At 44.5% G+C, this 16548-nt stretch overlaps 1 protein-coding gene across 5 annotated transcripts in view; it reads left to right on the top strand.

The window, feature by feature from the left end:
• The window catches only part of DPF3 (double PHD fingers 3), a 289836-nt gene that overhangs the window by 129776 nt on the left and 143512 nt on the right, over positions 1 to 16548 (top strand). For all 5 annotated transcript variants that reach the window (XR_011488366.1, XR_011488365.1, XM_070469583.1 and 2 more), the window contains exon 3: positions 10414 to 10521. Coding sequence is in view for 3 of the 5 variants with exons in the window: in XM_070469583.1 (XP_070325684.1) it covers positions 10414 to 10521 (108 nt within the window). In the remaining 2 variants the exon portion in view is untranslated. The remainder of the gene's footprint in view (positions 1 to 10413; positions 10522 to 16548) is intronic.

The raw sequence follows: 16548 nt of genomic DNA, 5'->3' as shown, positions 1-16548 counted from the left end.
AAATAATTTTGCTATTTGTTTCCTATTTATCCATCTGTTTGTTTCCTTTTTTCTCATTTTCTTTCAGGGGTTAATTAAATTTTTTGACTGCATTTTCTCTCATTTTTTGGCTTATTAACTAAAATTCTTTTGTTATTTTAATGTTTGCTTGGTGTTTATAGTATGCATGTTTAACTAATTATAGTTTACCTTCAAGTGATATTATACTGCTTGGCGAATAGTGTAAAGACTCTACAATAGTATGGTGGTAAACAGACTAATACTATCCTACCCCAAAGATGCACATAGCTTAATCCCTGGAACCTGTGCACATGTTATTTTACATGGCAAAAAGGACTTTGTTAATGTGATTAAGTTAATGAACTTGATATCGAGAGCTTTTCCTACGTTATTCAGATGGGCCTGATGTAATCATAAGGGTCTTTAAAAGAGGGGGCAGGATGGTCAGAGTCAGAGTAGGAGATGTGACAGCAGAAGCAGAGGGTGAAGTGATGCTGCAAAGGAAGGGGCTACCATCCAAGGAATGTAGGTGGCATCTAGAAGTCTGAAAAGGCAAGGAAGTAGATTCTCCCCCAGAGTCTCCAGAAGGGATGCAGTTCTGCTGACACCATGACGTTAGCTCATTCAGTAGGACTAATTTTGGAATTCTGACCTCTGGAATTGTAAAATAATAAACTCGTATTGTTTTAAGACTCTCTGTGGTGATTCTTTACAGCAGCAGCATTTGGAAACTAATACAAGTGTACTTTAACATAAAAGTATTGACTATTGACCTTTGTGCAAATTGCTGTCATACATTTTATTTTTATATATGGTGTAAACCTCATATTACATTGTCATTATTTTGTTTAGTCCTCATCTTTTGAAGAATTTTGAATAATAAGAAAAACTTCTTATATGACTACTAATATACTAAAAGTCATTTCTAATGTTCTTTATTTCTTTGTGTAGATCTAGGAATTAGATTTAGTATCAATTTCCTTCTGCCTAAAGTTTTTCTTTTAACATTTCTTGTAGTCTAGGTCTGTTTATGATTAATTCTTTCAACTTTTGTGTATTTGAAAATATCTTTAGCTTGCCTTAGGTTTTTAAAAGTTATTTTTGCTGGGTATAGTCTCTAAATTGACGTGTTTCTTTTTTCCCTTTCAGTATTATAATGATTGAACTACTATTTTCTTGCTTGCAGAGTTTCTGATGAGAAATTATCCTTATCTTTGTTCTTTCGTTTGTAATATAGCTCTTTTCTCTTGCTGCTTTTAATATTTTCTCTTTATCACTGTTTCTGAGAAATTTTGACTATGATGTACATTGCTGCAATTTTTTTCATGCTTCTTAGTTTTGTTGGAGCTGCAGGTTTATAGTTTTCATCAGTCTGTGAAAATATCCAGCCCTGTTTCTACAAATATTTTTTCTTCCTTCTCTTCTCTTTTGGGATGCTACGACACATATTAGGTTGTTTGAAGTTGTCCCACTGTGCTGTTCTGCTTTTTTTTTTTTAATTCTCATTTTTCTCATGGATTTTTATTTTAGATGGTTTCTATTGCTGTTTTTAAGTGTTCTAATCTTTTCTTCTCCAGTGTCTAATCTGACCTTAATTCTATCCAGTATGTTTTTAATCTCACACATTGTAGTTTTCATTTTTATAAGTTAAACTTGAGTCTTTTAAAACAGACTGTTTTAAGCTTTTAAACATGTGGAATATAAATAATAACTGTTTGAGTGTCTTTCTGCTATTTATAATATCAGTGTCAATTCTGGGTTGGCTTTAATTGATTTTTTCCCCCTCTCATTGTAGGCCATTTTGTAGCATCTTTACATGCCTTGTAATTTTGAATTGGATGCCCAACATTGTGAATTTTACCTTGCTGGGTACTGTATATATTTTTTATTCCTATAGATATTCTGGAACTTTGTTTCGGGTCACTGTCAAGTTACTTGGAAAGAGTTTGATGTTTTCTTGTCTTGCTTTTAAGATTTGTTAGGTGGAACTTGAACAGTGCTTAATCTAGGGCTAATTCACCATTAGCAAGCAAGACCATTCTCTGTACCATAACCAGTGCTCCATGAATCCTGAGGCTTTTCCAGTGTGCTGGTGGGAATAGACTATTCCCAGCCCCCAGTGCACACCAGGCACACCCATGTTTTTTCAGGTGGTTCCTCTCTTGGCATTTACTAGTTTCCTCACAAGCATGCTGTGATACTTGAAGGACTATCACAAGCTGAATACTTGAAGGAGACCCTTCGTGTATCTCCACAGTTCTTTCTCTGAGCAGCTTTCTTGTGTTTGCTGTTCTTTTTTTTTTAAATTTATTTTTAAAGTGTTTATTTATTTATTTAAATTTTGGCTGTGCAGGGTCTTTGTTGCAGCACATGGACTCTGCATTGTGGCACATGGGCTTTCTTTCACCGTGGCGCACAGACTTAGTTGCTCTTCGGCGTGTGGAGTCTTAGTTCCCAGCCGATGTTCTGCAGCGGAAGGCAAGTTCTTAACCACTGGACCACCAGGGAAATCCCTGTTTACTGTTCTTTTCCTTGAATTCTGGTCACCTTGGTCTTCCCAGACTCTCAGCTCTTTCTCTCCAACTCAAGAAGTCAGCTGAGTTCTACCCATGTTCCTCCTCCGTATGCTGCACCCTGGAAACTCTTTCACGCAAGTAAGCTGGGGCAATTACAGGGCTCACCTTGCTCATTTTCCGTATCTAATGGATCACTGTCCTTCATCGCCTGATGTCCAGTGTCTTGAAAACTCTTCTTTTATTTTTTTTCTACCTTGGCTTCAGGTGGGAAGGTAAGCCTGGCCCTTGATATACATCTTAGCCAGAGGCAGAGGTTTGCTTTTCTTGTTCAGTCACTAAGTTGTGTCCTGCTCTTTGTGATCCCATGGATTGCAGCACACCAGGCTTCCCTGTCCTTCACTATCTCCCAGAGTTTGCTCATGTACATTGAGTTGGTGATGCCATCCAACCATTTCATCCTCTGTCACCCACTTCTCCTCCTGCCCTCAATCTTTCCCAGCATCAGGGTCTTTTCCAGTGAGGAGGCTCTTCCCATCAGATGGCCAAAGGATTGGAGCTTCAGCTTCAACATCAGTCCTTCCAATGTATATTAAGGGTTGATTTCCTTTAGGATGGACTGGTTTGGTCTTCTTGCAGTCCAAGGGACTCTCAAGAGTCTTCTCCAACACCACAGTTTGAAAGCATCAATTCTTTGGTGCTCAGCCTTTTTATGATCCAACTCTTACATCCATATGTGACTACTGGAAAAATCATAGCTTTGACTATATGAACCTTTGTCAGCCAAATTATGTCTCTGCTTTTTAATACACTGTCTAGGTTTGTCATAGTTTTCTTCCAGGAAGCAAGAGTCTTTTAATTTCATAACTGTAGTCACTGTCTTCAGTGATTTTGGAGCCCAAGAAAATAAAATCTGCCCCTGTTTCCACATTTCCCCTATCTATTTGCCGTGAAGTGATGTGACTAGATGCCATGATCTTAGTTTGCCTTTCTATTTTAATTTTCCTTTGTAATAATATCAGATATTTACTGGTTTTAAAGTCAACTCTACAACGTGTGGTATATTCAGAGGGAGAGTTTAGCCTTCTTCCATTTCTGTTCTTTTCCCTGTTCCTTTCCTCTTTCTATAGACAACTTTCTGTTCTTCTTGTTACTATTATTGTTTTTCTTCTATCTGTAAGTAACTTAAAAAATAGTTTTTGGTTTATCTTTCCATTAAAAAAAAACCCGTGTAAAGACACAGTATATATGCATCTGTGTGTGTATATATCCCCATTTGTTAAAAGAAATGATAATATAATATGCACACTATTCTCTACCTTACATTTTCCACTTAATGATACATTCCATTGCAGTGTATACTCCCCTGCCCCCACTATCTCCTCCCCCCACTTCTTTCCATAACTTCATTATAGTTCATTATGAGGATATACTATTATTTATTCAACTAGGTCCCTATAATGGACATTGGATTGTTTTCACCTTTTTTCTAGTATTGAATATACCACGATGAATGCATATTTTTAATTTCTATGTGTGAATCTGTGATAGAGATTCCTGAAGTGGAATTGCTGGGTCAAAGGGCAACATGTATGCAGTTTTGTTAGATATGCCAAATTTTCTTTCACAGTGTTAGTTGCTCAGTCATGTCCTGCTATTTGCGACTCCATGGGCTGTAGCCTGCCAGGATCTTCTATCCATGGAAGTCTCCAGGCAAGAATGCTGGAGTGGGTAACCATTTCTTCCTCTAGGGGGTCTTCCCCACTCAGGGACTGAATGTGGGTCTCCTGCGTTGCAGGTGGATTCTTTACTGTCTGAGCCACCGGATACTCAGACAGAGGGTTGGGCCCTTTTGCATTCTCACCAGTGGTGGATGAGATTGGTAGACATATTTCCAACAATATAATATTTAAACAGCATAGCAAACTGCTTCATGGAAGGGTAAGGACTAGAATTATTGAAAGAGGGGCCAGAGTGGAGACTCAAGTCAGGCATAGTGTAGCGGCAATTATTGTATCCAGTAAGAATCAGACCCAATAAATTCTAAGCTCCTGCTTCATGTTATAATGTTATACTGTAAAAATTTCTGACAAATTTAGAAAGAATGTCCTAGTCAGTATCTGATTCTCCATTTTCTATACTCTACTATAATGGTTTTGTATTACCAATGCATTTCCCCACGAGCAATTTTAGTTGGTGATGTGATAGGAAAGGAGAAATAAATTCCACAGGAAGTGGCTTGATGAGGGTGGGTAGGAGCACCAGAGTTCTTTTCCTGAGCATTTTGGCAAGGGGACCTCTGTGTTCCAAGCCTGCTGCATATGGACCAGCAATGGAATGGCTCAGTGATAGTGGAGAGGTTCGGAGTGTGGACTAGGCTACCATTACGAGCTGTATGACCCTGTCCCGGTTAACAACCATTAGCCCTACTGTCCTCATCCTTTATATGTCTCGTAGGTTTGTTGTCACAGTGAGATAGCTGTGACTGTGAGGTACGGGCCTGGAACAGACTAAGAGCTCCGTGAATGTTAGCTACTGTCCTGTGCCATTGTTTTTTTTTTTTTTTTTTTTTTTGACCTGGAGCATTTTTAAAGACTTTATTGATTTTGTTACAATATTGCTTCTGTTTTATGTTTTGGCTTTTTGGCCACAAGGCATGCGTGTGGGATTTTAGCTCCCCACCCAGGGAGTGAACCTGCACCCCCTGTGCTGGAAGGCAAAGCTGTAACCACTGAACACAAGGGAAATTCCACTGTGTCAGTTTTTGAGTGTGATGGGACCAGTGAGGGACTTGGGGGAGACTTCTGGGCCAGAAGGAGCAGGCAACATTCTGGATTTGAGGTCTACCTTGCTAGGGCAGTCCTGCCACATGGGACACTGAACTTGAATGTTAGAGAGGAGCTACCAAGAAGAATAGGAGGGGAGGCTGGGAGGGGATGTTTGGCTAGCCAGATAGAGAGCCATGCTGGGTGCTGGCATGAGGTGCCAGGTACCCAGGACTCCAGCCTTTCAGGGAAGAGAAGAGGCACCATGGCCTGGGATGGTTCAGGAATGCTTTACTGAAGAGATGGTCCATGAGATCAGGGCAGCTCTTAAATAAGCCGAAAGGAGAGAGGAGGACAGAGAACCAAGAAGTGACACGGCTGTAAGTGCTTGGGAAATGCATCTTCCCTGCCCCTCAAGCCCTACCTGGGGCTTATTACTCATCCTTCCAGCTCTGCAGACATGGTCCAAATTGTCATCTTCAGCCACAAACAGTAACAGTGCACCTATCATCTGCGGGCCCTGGGGAAATAAATACGAGTAAGATCTGATCTAGTGCCAAGTTCCTTGTGTGGGAGGTTTTCAAACTACAGCTGCCTTGGTGAATCTCTGCTATTCTGGCCGGAAGGATTGGACTGGAACCCTTCTCAACACCTACTTCTGTGGTTCTGATGCCCTGTCTTAGTGGAGAGTCCCAGGCTCCTGGGCAGGTGTGATCACTGCCTCTTTCCTCCAACTCTTAATGCCCTCTAGTTCTTCATTCTCTCAGCTGGCTCTCCTCCGAACCCAAGCAGGTGGGTGGGATGGGCGTTTGGGATGCAGATGACACCTGTCCACTCTTGGGATCAAGGGTTGACAAGCTGGCATAGGTAAACAACGGGAAGGTAGATTTTGATTTCAAACAAGGGCAAGGTGAAACTCTGTCGCGTCAACAGTGCCAACAGTGGGACAGTGTGTCCTGTGAAGCAATGAGTAGGGAACCTCGGGCCACTCTCTGAGATGCTGTGGGCAGAGCCCTTCTCTGGGTGGGCTCAAACTGCCCCTGCTCAGCTCTGGTCTGGGGAAGAGGAGGATATTCTGATTCTTCTTTTCAAATCTGTTCCCATCCCATTTCATCTTCTGAATTCTTAATGGCTCATGCTGTGTCTGTCAGAGAGGCTCATAACACTCAGGATCCACCTGCTGAACGTGGGCCATGCATGTGACAAGCAATTTACATGTGCAGGCACCCAGCTCATCCTGCTGAATTTCTCTATGGAGCCAGTTCTTCCCGCAGCCAGTGTGTGAGTTCCTGAGTGGGTGTGTGTGTATGTGTGTGTGTGTGTCTGCCGTGCTCACACTTGTATATAAGTGTACCTGGAGTTGCAGCTCAAAGTAATAGCAGAGCAGTTTGCTCAGTGGGGTATGTGAATGGAGGGGTTGCTGTGGTCTTGGTTACCGGGAAGGCTGGTCACCCCTCTTGTCTCCTGCCTTCCTCTCCTCTATATCCATCTCATTTCCCCCATTCCCAGACTTCCTCCTTCAGGTTAATTTCCCCAGCTGCAGCTGTGCCTCCTTCTCCCCCACCCCCTCCTCCATCTACCACACAGACACATGGGCTTTGAGTTATGTGCCTCCTGTTCTAATGAGATAAACAACATAACTCTCACGGGGCTCTGCTCATCCTTGTGTAAGTGGAACTCCAGGGCTGAATGTATTGGCCCTATAAAGGCACCCTGGTGCTTGTCAGCCCAGGGAGGAGGGCAAGGAAGGGGGCGGGAGCCCCGAGAGAGCTCTTGGGGGCATTTGCTTGTTGATTCGAGTTGAAGCAGGCATCAAAGGGGAGCCTGTTGCCCACCCTGTGGCTAGAGGAGCAAAGAGCAGCCATATCAGGCCAGATGGGGGCCACGTGGGCAGAAAGTCCAGGCTCGTCTAAGTCAGCTAACTCCTGATAATTAAGAACTGATGTCTGTACAAGACTTCATGGTTATAAAGAGCTTCTTCTTGAATATAAGCTAATCCCCCTACAGTCCTTGTAAGGCAGGTATTATCATTGCCTTTATCTTAAGGCGAGGAGACAGGCTTAGAGAGGTATAGTGAGATTCCCAAGGTGATAGGGAGGGGAATATGAGGACGCGTGCTCGTCATCTGCACTGTGGGGCTCCTCCATCCACTAGACAAAGTTACAGAAGGAAATAAAGACAGTCCCTTCTTCTGGGCATTCAAACTACTTCCTAAAATGGACTCTCCCGGGAGAATGAACCTGCAGCTGAGTGGCCCAAGGCAGCTGACCAGGCAGTGTGGTGATGGCAGCCTCAGGGAGGGTGGAGGACTTGGACAAGAGCTAATGTTTTCGACCTCTGGTCACTTAGACCTTTCTGAGTGTGCTGGTCGGGACAAATTCCTTCTCACGGACCTGCTTTTGGTCAAGTGGAAGTACTATGGAAGCAGCCTGTGGGGCAAGAAGGAGCCTGCAGCACAGAGACTCCCTTCTTGGGGTGGGTGGGGTGGGTTCTGTGTTCAGTGCAACGAGTCCCTCTTGGATGGTTTGGAGGCGGGTGGAGGAGTCTCCTGGAGTCAGGAACAACAGGAACCAAGGATCATCCACTTTCTGTGTTTGATAAGGGTTTCTTGATGTGCCTGCCAGACACTGTGCTAAGCTTTGGGGATACTTGAGATGGACATGGCTCCTGCCACCTTGCATCTTATTAAACCAGTGGGGATGATAGTCTAGTAAGCAAGCAGTTAATGACAATGGCTTTGGAAAACTACAGGGATCCTTGGGAACCTATTGGAAAAACGATTAGACTGGTCTTGGTACATCAGAGGGGGCACCCAAGTAGTAACTCGATGGTGCTTAGACATCCAGAGTTTCTTTGTCAGATATTATGACAGTCTATAAAGTTCTTTAAAACAAAGAGGTGTTCAGATCCCTCTACACCTCCGTGTGGACAGGGTACCTCTGGCATGGTTTGGGGCATTGGTGTTAGTAAGCTCTCCAGGTGAGTTTTGGCTTCAGCCTGGATTAAGAATTACTCATCCAAGATAAAGGGGGATTATGGGACCAGTTCTGGTATGTGGAGCAGAGGGCCACCCCTTATACTTGGCCTTCTCTGGGGTCCTGAGGAACACCGGCCCCAGCAATGGTCAAAACATCTGGAAGGGACTCCAACTCAATGCACCCATTTATAGGAATCAAATTCATTCACTTTTCAAACAAAACAAAATTTTGTCTCCTTTAATGCTGGAGTAGTTGCCTCTGCTTTGGACCCAAACCAGTGTATGGGTAGAGATGACAGCACAAATGAAAAATGAATGAATGGAGGTATAACAGTGAAACTTTTGTAGATTTTTCTCTAAAAAAATGCAAAAATGAAAACAGTTTTTCTCTTAGCTTTATTTTTAATTTTTAAAAGACTTTTTGATGTGGACCAGTTTTAAAATCTTCATTGACTTTGCTGCAATTTCTGGTTCATGTTTTGGTTTTTTGACTTTGAGGCATGTGAAATCTTAGCTCCCTGACCAGGGATTGAACCTGCAAGCCCTGCCATTGGAAGGTGAAATCTTAACCACTAGACTGCTAGGGAAGGCCCTCTCTTAACTTTAAAAGCCCCAAAATGGAAGACAGAAGATGGGAAAAGGGTCCTGATGCTTTGTACCCATGGTCCGAGGTCTAGGAAGGGCCCCTTTTATGGGGGGCTGCCTGTCTCTAACAGTTGTCATGTGCCACGTTTATCTACAGAAGACAGAGTTGTGACTTCCGTGAATGTGAACTGGAACATATTCTTTCCCTCACTCATTTGGCAAATGTTTCATTTGATTCTTCTCTGTGTCAGCCACAGTTCCAGTTCTGGGGATTCTGACGTGAACGAAACCAAGTCCCTGTGTTCACCTGGCTTTTCTCTCTAATGGTGGGGGTGGGTCAGTTGACTTGCTGGTTTATTTGGGGGTGCATCAGGCAGGCTTTTCAATCTGCAGATCACCTAACCAGTCTTCAGCCCTCTTCCCCTGCCCTCAGCCTCCACCCCCTGCCCTCTTCTCTGGGAACAGACCAGGGTCTAGTGTGGGAAGTCCACGTTCTTCCAAGGCATCTGGATGCCACACAGTGCCACGTGAGCCCCAAGAGTGTTGGCTGATGAGCAGGAAGCCTCCTCATAGGGTGCTGGGCCTGACACATGATGCAGGTGTGGCGCTTTCATGTCAAAGGCCAAATCCAAGTGGAGGTTCTTGTTGGGAGACCGTGTGATCCATAAGCCCAGCACTGGACTCCGGCCTGTTTCTTTTTGGTGAAGCCCAGGCAGGGATGTGGGCTTCCCTTGTGACTCAGCTGGTAAAGAATCATCCTGTGATGCGGGAGACCTGGGTTTGATCCCAGGGGATTGGGAAGATCCCCTGGAGAAGGGAAAGGCTACCCACTCCAGTATTCTGGCCTAGAGAATTCCATGGATTGTATAGTCCAGGGGTTGCAAAGAGTCGGACATGACAGCGACTTTCACTTCACTTCAGGCAGGCATGTACAGATATGCCGGCTGTGCAGGCGTGGAGCCTGCTCCCAGGAGAGGCTTATAATCTGAAGGAGGTTGCCAGGGACTCCCTTCGGCTTCAGCGAACTGCCAGCAGCTGTCAGTGGGTGGAAGAAGCCAGGGGGTAGGAGATCTGGCAGCTTGACTCTGTTTCCTTGAGATGTTTCCCCATCCAGGCTGTCTGCAGGTAGACAGCATGACTCCTGCTGCTCCACCTTGAAGGGCACCTGCTTGGCCTGGGCAGAGGGGCAGTTGATGGGCAGTAGCTGGACATAATACACTGCCTTGAAAACACCATGATGGGGATAAATCTGGAAAAGTCCCTCCTGTGGTTTGAGGTCTCACTGATCTTCTCCCTAGGCTAAGAGAGCAGAACTGATTTTGGTAACTATGATGGCTCACTTTTGGCATGTGCCTACTGAGACAGCAATGTAGAACAGTTAGAACCCCAGGGTCCTGGGGTCAGGGGGCCTAGATTTTGCCTGGGCTCCACCATCTACCAGGTGTGTGACCTTGACATGCCCCTTCACTTCTCTGGGCCTCATTCTCACTGTGATTGAGAAGGTCAGACAGGATGGTTTCCAAGGCCCCATCCAGCCTGGAGTCTTTAACCTTTATATCATCTCTGTCCACAGGCCTTGCCCCGGGCCAGCTGTACACATATCCTGCCCGCTGCTGGCGTAAGAAGAGACGATTGCACCCACCTGAGGATCCGAAACTGCGGCTGCTGGAAATAAAACCTGGTGAGTGCCCAGTGGAGCTTGGCTGGGCTGAGACAGGAGAGGCGGGGAGTGCTGGGCTGGCCAAGGACAAGGTTGCTCTGCGGAGTTTTCTGAGAGAGTGTATGTGCCACATGGTGCTTTCAGGAATAAACACATTCACCTGCCCCCCACCCAACACCCCCAAACTTCTCGCCCTCTGAGGGGTGGGTCTCAGGCCTTCCCCTTCCTTTTGTCTTTCTCTTGCTACCCCAGGAGAGGAAAGCAAGTGGGTGCAGGGCAGGAACAGGCCCAGGATGAATGACTTTCCAGCAGAGCTGAAGGATTTGCAGCTATTTGTGGCTGGTGATACCTTCCAAGGGTTTCAAGTAAAGAAACCTAGTCCCAGACTGTGATCTAAGAACAGTGCCCTGTGTCCCTTCTCCCACCTTACTGGGAATGAACTAATGGGGCATCTTACACGAGAAGGGCCAGTCACTAAAAATAGAGCCCATCTTGGACATAGAAATGAAAGAGTTTGAGTTCAGGATTTGCTTCTAGGTGACACTGATTGCTTTGTGGCCCTGCAGAAAGAGTTGGTTAGTTTCTTTACTGATCTGTTACTACACTTCTGAGCAGATGGCTGTCTTCAGACCTTGTGGGCTGCAGCAAGGCCAAGTGATGGCTCTGGGTCCTCAGCTTTAAGGGAACCTCTGCTTTGGGGGATGCTGGAGCTGGGATGTGACTCAAGAAGGGTGGCAACAGGCTGTTAAATGGAGTAAAGGCAGAGCTGACTTGCCCCCTTCCACTGTCACCAAACAACACAGACCTGGCAAGGGTGGCATGTTACCTCATGCCTGCCTTTCCACACTGGCTCCCTAGGCTGTATTTTTTCTGAAAAATCTCTACTAAACCATTGTTCGGATGCTTTCTCACAGTTTCATTGGTAAGCATGCTTCAATTGCTCACTCTAACCCAGGTTTCACTTGTGTAAAAGTTTTATTTGTTAAGGGTAGGTGTTCCACTCAAATTCTCATATGGCCTTGCCCCATTTACAGACTCTTGCAGACACTCCAGGGTGATGACTGAGGTGGTCCCAAACTCCCTGAGATGCAGGTTATAAGAGAACCAAGTCTCCTGGAGCAGGATTGTGAGCCACATGCATCTTTCTACATTTTCAGGTAGCCACATTAAAAAAAAAGAAAAAGAAAACTGGTGACAGTAATTTTTAACAGTAGATTCTGTTTAACTTAATAATATCATTTTAGCATGTCATCAGTATAAAAATTATGAATGAGATATTTTTCTTTTTTTGGTTTAGTTTTTTAATTCCAGTGTGTATCTTAAACTTTTAACACATTTCATTGTAAGCTAGCTGCATTCAGTGCTTGACTGCCACTTGTTAGTCGTTAGTGGTGCCCATGTTAGCTGGTATGGTTCTAGAATTACACTCCAAGTGTGGTCTTGACCATCAGGATAGGCATCACTTGGGAGCTTTTGGTCCTCACCCTAGACCTGCTGAGTTAGAATTTGCATTTTACCCAATCCCAAGGACTGCATCCTCAGAACACATGTTGGGGTTTGAAGATTTACGGGTGGTTGGACCACAAGTCAGGATGGCATGACTCCACGCCATCTACATGCCTTTATTAAACAATTATCAATACGAACAATTTATTTTGGAGGTGCTGGTTCCCTCTTCTCTTGTTCCAGATCTGGAAGTAGTCTGATGAGTGATGAGGTAATCCCTAACTTGAGCTTTACCTGGACCCATTTTAATTCCACCCTAGTCAGAGCTTTGCAGTAGGTGTTATAGTGAGAGGGTGAGCCCATGCCCGTCAGCTGTGTGGACTTGAGTGAGGGGACTGTTCGGGCGTCTGTTGCTAGTTGAATGTGTCTCTGTGTTGCAGTACGTGAACCCTTTGGGTGTATTTCTGCATCTGTAAATAGCACAGTGGTACTTGGGATTCCTAGCCAGCCTTGCAGCTTCCTCATGAGGATCAAACAATATGTAATAGTATTTGCCATTTCTTACCCTTTCAATTAAAAATTTTTAAAAATTGAGTAGGTAATGCAGTCACATTCCGAAGATATAAAAGGATATATTTTATAATGAAAAATAAGACCCAGGCTCCAAAGAGCATCAGTGGTACCAGTCTTCGGGGATTCTTTAAGAGACAGGTTATACACACACAGAAATTACATCTGTGTGACTTTCCCTTCCTCTTTTCATGCAGCATGACCATCTTGCATTTTGCCCCTTCCCTTAAAAATGTGCCTCAGGCACTGGCCATGTCAATATATAAAGAATTTCTTCATTTCTTTTCCACAATTACATGGCATTCCATTGTATGAATGTACTACAACTTATTTAACCAAGCTGTTCCCAATTTTCATTTCTCAGGTGCTGAGTTGTTCAGTTTTGTCCAACTCTTTGTGACCCCATGGGCTGTAGCTTGCCAGGCTCCTCTGTCTATGGGGATTCTCCAGGCAAGAATAGTGGAGTGGGTTGCCATGCTTTCCTCCAGGGACTCTTCCCGACCCAGGGATCGAACCCAGGTCTCCTATACTGCAGGTGGATTCTTTACCATCTGAGCCACCAGGGATTTTTTTCCAATTTAAGCAATGATGCAATGAATATTTTACATGTATATAGTGAAAGTGAAAGTATTAGTCACTTAGTCATCTGACTCTCTGCGACCCCATGGACTGTATAAGGACATATCATATGTAACTTGTTAAAGGATTTTATTATAAATGCTTGACATCAATTTGAAATTGTTGTCTTTATTCTTTTTCAAAATCTTTATTCTTAACATTTATTTTAAAAAACCTTTATTAAGAATACTTTATATCAGACTAATTGGGTTAGCTTTTACAGAATCAAAAATGTTTAGCACTGTAAACACCTCAGACATCATTAACTCCAGTTCTTTATTTTCTTGAGGTCCAGACACTCCAGTATTCTTGGGCTTCCCTTGTGGCTCAGCTAGTAAAGAATCTGCCTACAATACAGGAGACCTGGGTTTGATCCCTGGGTTGGGAAGATCCCCTGGAGAAGGGAAAGGCTACCCACTCCAGTATTCTGGCCTGGAGAATTCCATGGACTCTACAGTCCATGGGGTCACAAAGAGCTGGACATGACTGAGTGATTTTCACTTTCAGACAAGTTGAGAAATTTGCTCAGACTTACACAGCAGTTCCCATGGGAACTGGCAGAGAATCCAGGTTGCTTGATTTCTCTGTTCAATGCTTCTGCTTCCTCATGTTGCTGATAGGTGTACTAACTTAAAAGTTATCAAAATTTTTCCCATAAAAACTTAATTTATGATTAGAAAACTAACATATTAATTATTAAAATGCATCTGAGAGATAGTTGAAATTCCTTCAGTCATAAATACCAGACATTCAAGTTGAATTTGCTTAAGCAATTCAAAGGGGAGTTGGTTGATATAACAGTGAATCCCATAGTGGATTTGGGCTTCAGGCACAGCTGCATCCAGGGGCTCAGATGTTGTAGTGGGGGCTCTGTGTGTCTCTTTCCACCTCTAACACTGTCTTCTCCTCATGGGGATCGCAAGGTGGCCACTAGCAGCCCAGACTCAGCACTCACCACAGCTGGCAGAAAGGCAGTCTCCTTCAAAATCTGTGTTGGAGAAATCCTTGCAAGGACTGATTAGCTGACTGGGTTTATGTTCATCCTACCCATCAAAGCCACCTGGGGATGGAGCACTCTGTTTGAATCATCATTGTAGCCAGTATCCGAACAACACACTCGTGGCTCAGATGGTAAAGAATCTGCCTGCCAATGCAGGAGACCTGGGTTTGATCCCTGGGTTGGGAAGATCCCCTGGAGAAGGAAATGGCAACCCACTCTAGTACTATTGCCTGGAGGATTCCATGGACAGAGAAGCCTGGTGGGCTACAGTTCATGGGGTTGCAGAGTTGGACACAACTGGGCAACCAGCAGCCCCCCAACACACAAAGCATTTTCATTTATCACTTGTTGCTTTGGTCTTTAACCATAGCCCTGGGAGTTAGAGAGGGAAAGGAGAGGTAAAAGTGTTACAAGCCCATTTTATAGGTGAGGGAAGTCAGATTGCTGGCAAAGCCAAGGAGCATCTACTGTGCTGCTAATGTATCTGAGGACTTAGAACCTCATTGTTGGTGGGACCGAGGCAAGGAGCTGCGTTACCAGTGTCTGGTCCTTCTGCCTACAGACATGTACTCGGGCATGTGGGTCTCCACGAAGCTGAACGTAGAGCAGCTGGGGTCATGACTGACTTTGGACTTGCCCCATCCTTGGGTCTGGGGGAGGGAAAAGGAAGGCCCTGGGGCTGGCAGTGTCCTGCAGTCATGTTCCCAGCAGCACCATGTCTGTATCTGTGATCTTTGAGAGATTTCCTTGGGCTCAGTCCTCACACTTGGAGCAGACACCGAGGTGGCTGCTCCTCCAGTGAAGGCCCAGCCTCAGAGACAGTCAGGGTCCTCCCACAGGAGGATGAGCACCTCCCTGCAAGGATGAGCACCAGCCTGGTTGAGGATGGGCCCTCAGAAGTGTAATCATATCCCCAGGTGGCAGAAGACCCCAGGCAAGTCAGGCCTGCCCAAGGTAGAATGGCTCCTCCACACCTGCACCTAAGTGTTTAGAAACTATAAACAATCCAGGGCTGGAATCAACAACTTTGCAAATAACAAGAGATCCATCTCAGGTGAATTTGTTCCCTCTCTGGGTAATCAGACCTACTCTTAAGCCTACTGAAAACAAAAACACTCCCCCCACCCCAAACCTTGGGCCAAATGTCAGTCATTTTTGTATCCTGTTTTGAGTGTGTACCACCAGGCAAGGCCTGGCTCTCAGAATGTGTAGCACCTCACCAGCCTGCAGCTGTAGGTTGTGAGTAAAAATGCCAGGGAAGCATCTGAGAGTCAGTGATAAGGAGCCTCAGGCTTGAACCTCAAAGCATCAGGGCCTGTCCAGAGAACATGAAGCAGCATGACCAAAAAAAAAAAAAAAAAAAAAATGTACCACCCTCTTCCTGGAGGCTTCACACATTTGCTTTTGAATTTTTCACACAAGCCAACATTTCAGAAAAGGTCCCTCACCCAGAGCCTCAGCTCGCCCGTATGGCACCTTTGTGCAAAAGCAGAAAAAGATTCCCTGGCTGGGCAGACATTTATAAATGATGCCCCTTCTGGTGGGTTACGAGGCACGTTCTGGATCTCAGCTCTCTTCTGTCCCCTTGGCAGGTGTCCCTGCATAGGTAACACATGCCACCTCTGAGAGGCTCTGCCATCATCGTTTATAAAATACACAGTCCTCAGCTGAGAGGATCTCTCCCCTTTAATGGGGGGGAATGTCCTCTCAAAGCACAGAATCGACTTGGACAATATTTAAAAATTACTCTTTCTTATTTTTATTCCATTTGATTTGGTCTCAAAGAGAGCTGGGTTTTGTTTTTTTTTTTTTTTTGGTCCGTGCTTTCAAGTGTGACTCAGGGTAGAACCACTAAACAGAGTTCCTGGGGAATTTGCTGCAAATTTCTAGTAGGTGGAGGCAGTCAACTGGGTGGATGGAGGCAGACCTCCCTGGGAATGGGGGGCAGTTGCAGGGAACAGAGATGAGAAGCTAGGGATTTGCTCTCTTTTACACATGGAAGTGGAGCTGGGTCTAACCTGTTTGAAGGTTCATGCACAGTGCCTATCAGTATTTAAAAATCACCTGCCCTTTGACCTACAAATTCTGTGGCTAGAAAATTTTATTCTATAAATAAATAAGGACTCCCAATGGGTAAGGTTGTCTATTGTGGCATTGTTTGTAACAACAGCAGCAAACAGAGAATAGAAACAACCAGTAGGTCTTTTGGCAGGGAACTAGTTAAACATAGAATACATTCGTAAAATACAATAGTATTTTGTCCTTTAAAGGAATGAGTAGGGGAAAAAAAAAAAAGGAAAGACATCCAAGCTATATTGTTTAGTGGAAAGAAAAAAGCAGATTGCCCAACATTATGTATAGTCCTCTTTGGGCAAACCTTGTTGAAAATTGATAATCAATTTGTCCATCCTGGG

Source organism: Odocoileus virginianus, chromosome 6 (genome assembly GCF_023699985.2).
Source record: "Odocoileus virginianus isolate 20LAN1187 ecotype Illinois chromosome 6, Ovbor_1.2, whole genome shotgun sequence".
Classification (NCBI taxonomy): Eukaryota; Metazoa; Chordata; class Mammalia; order Artiodactyla; family Cervidae; genus Odocoileus; species Odocoileus virginianus.
This window is presented reverse-complemented; position numbering and strand designations above follow the sequence as displayed.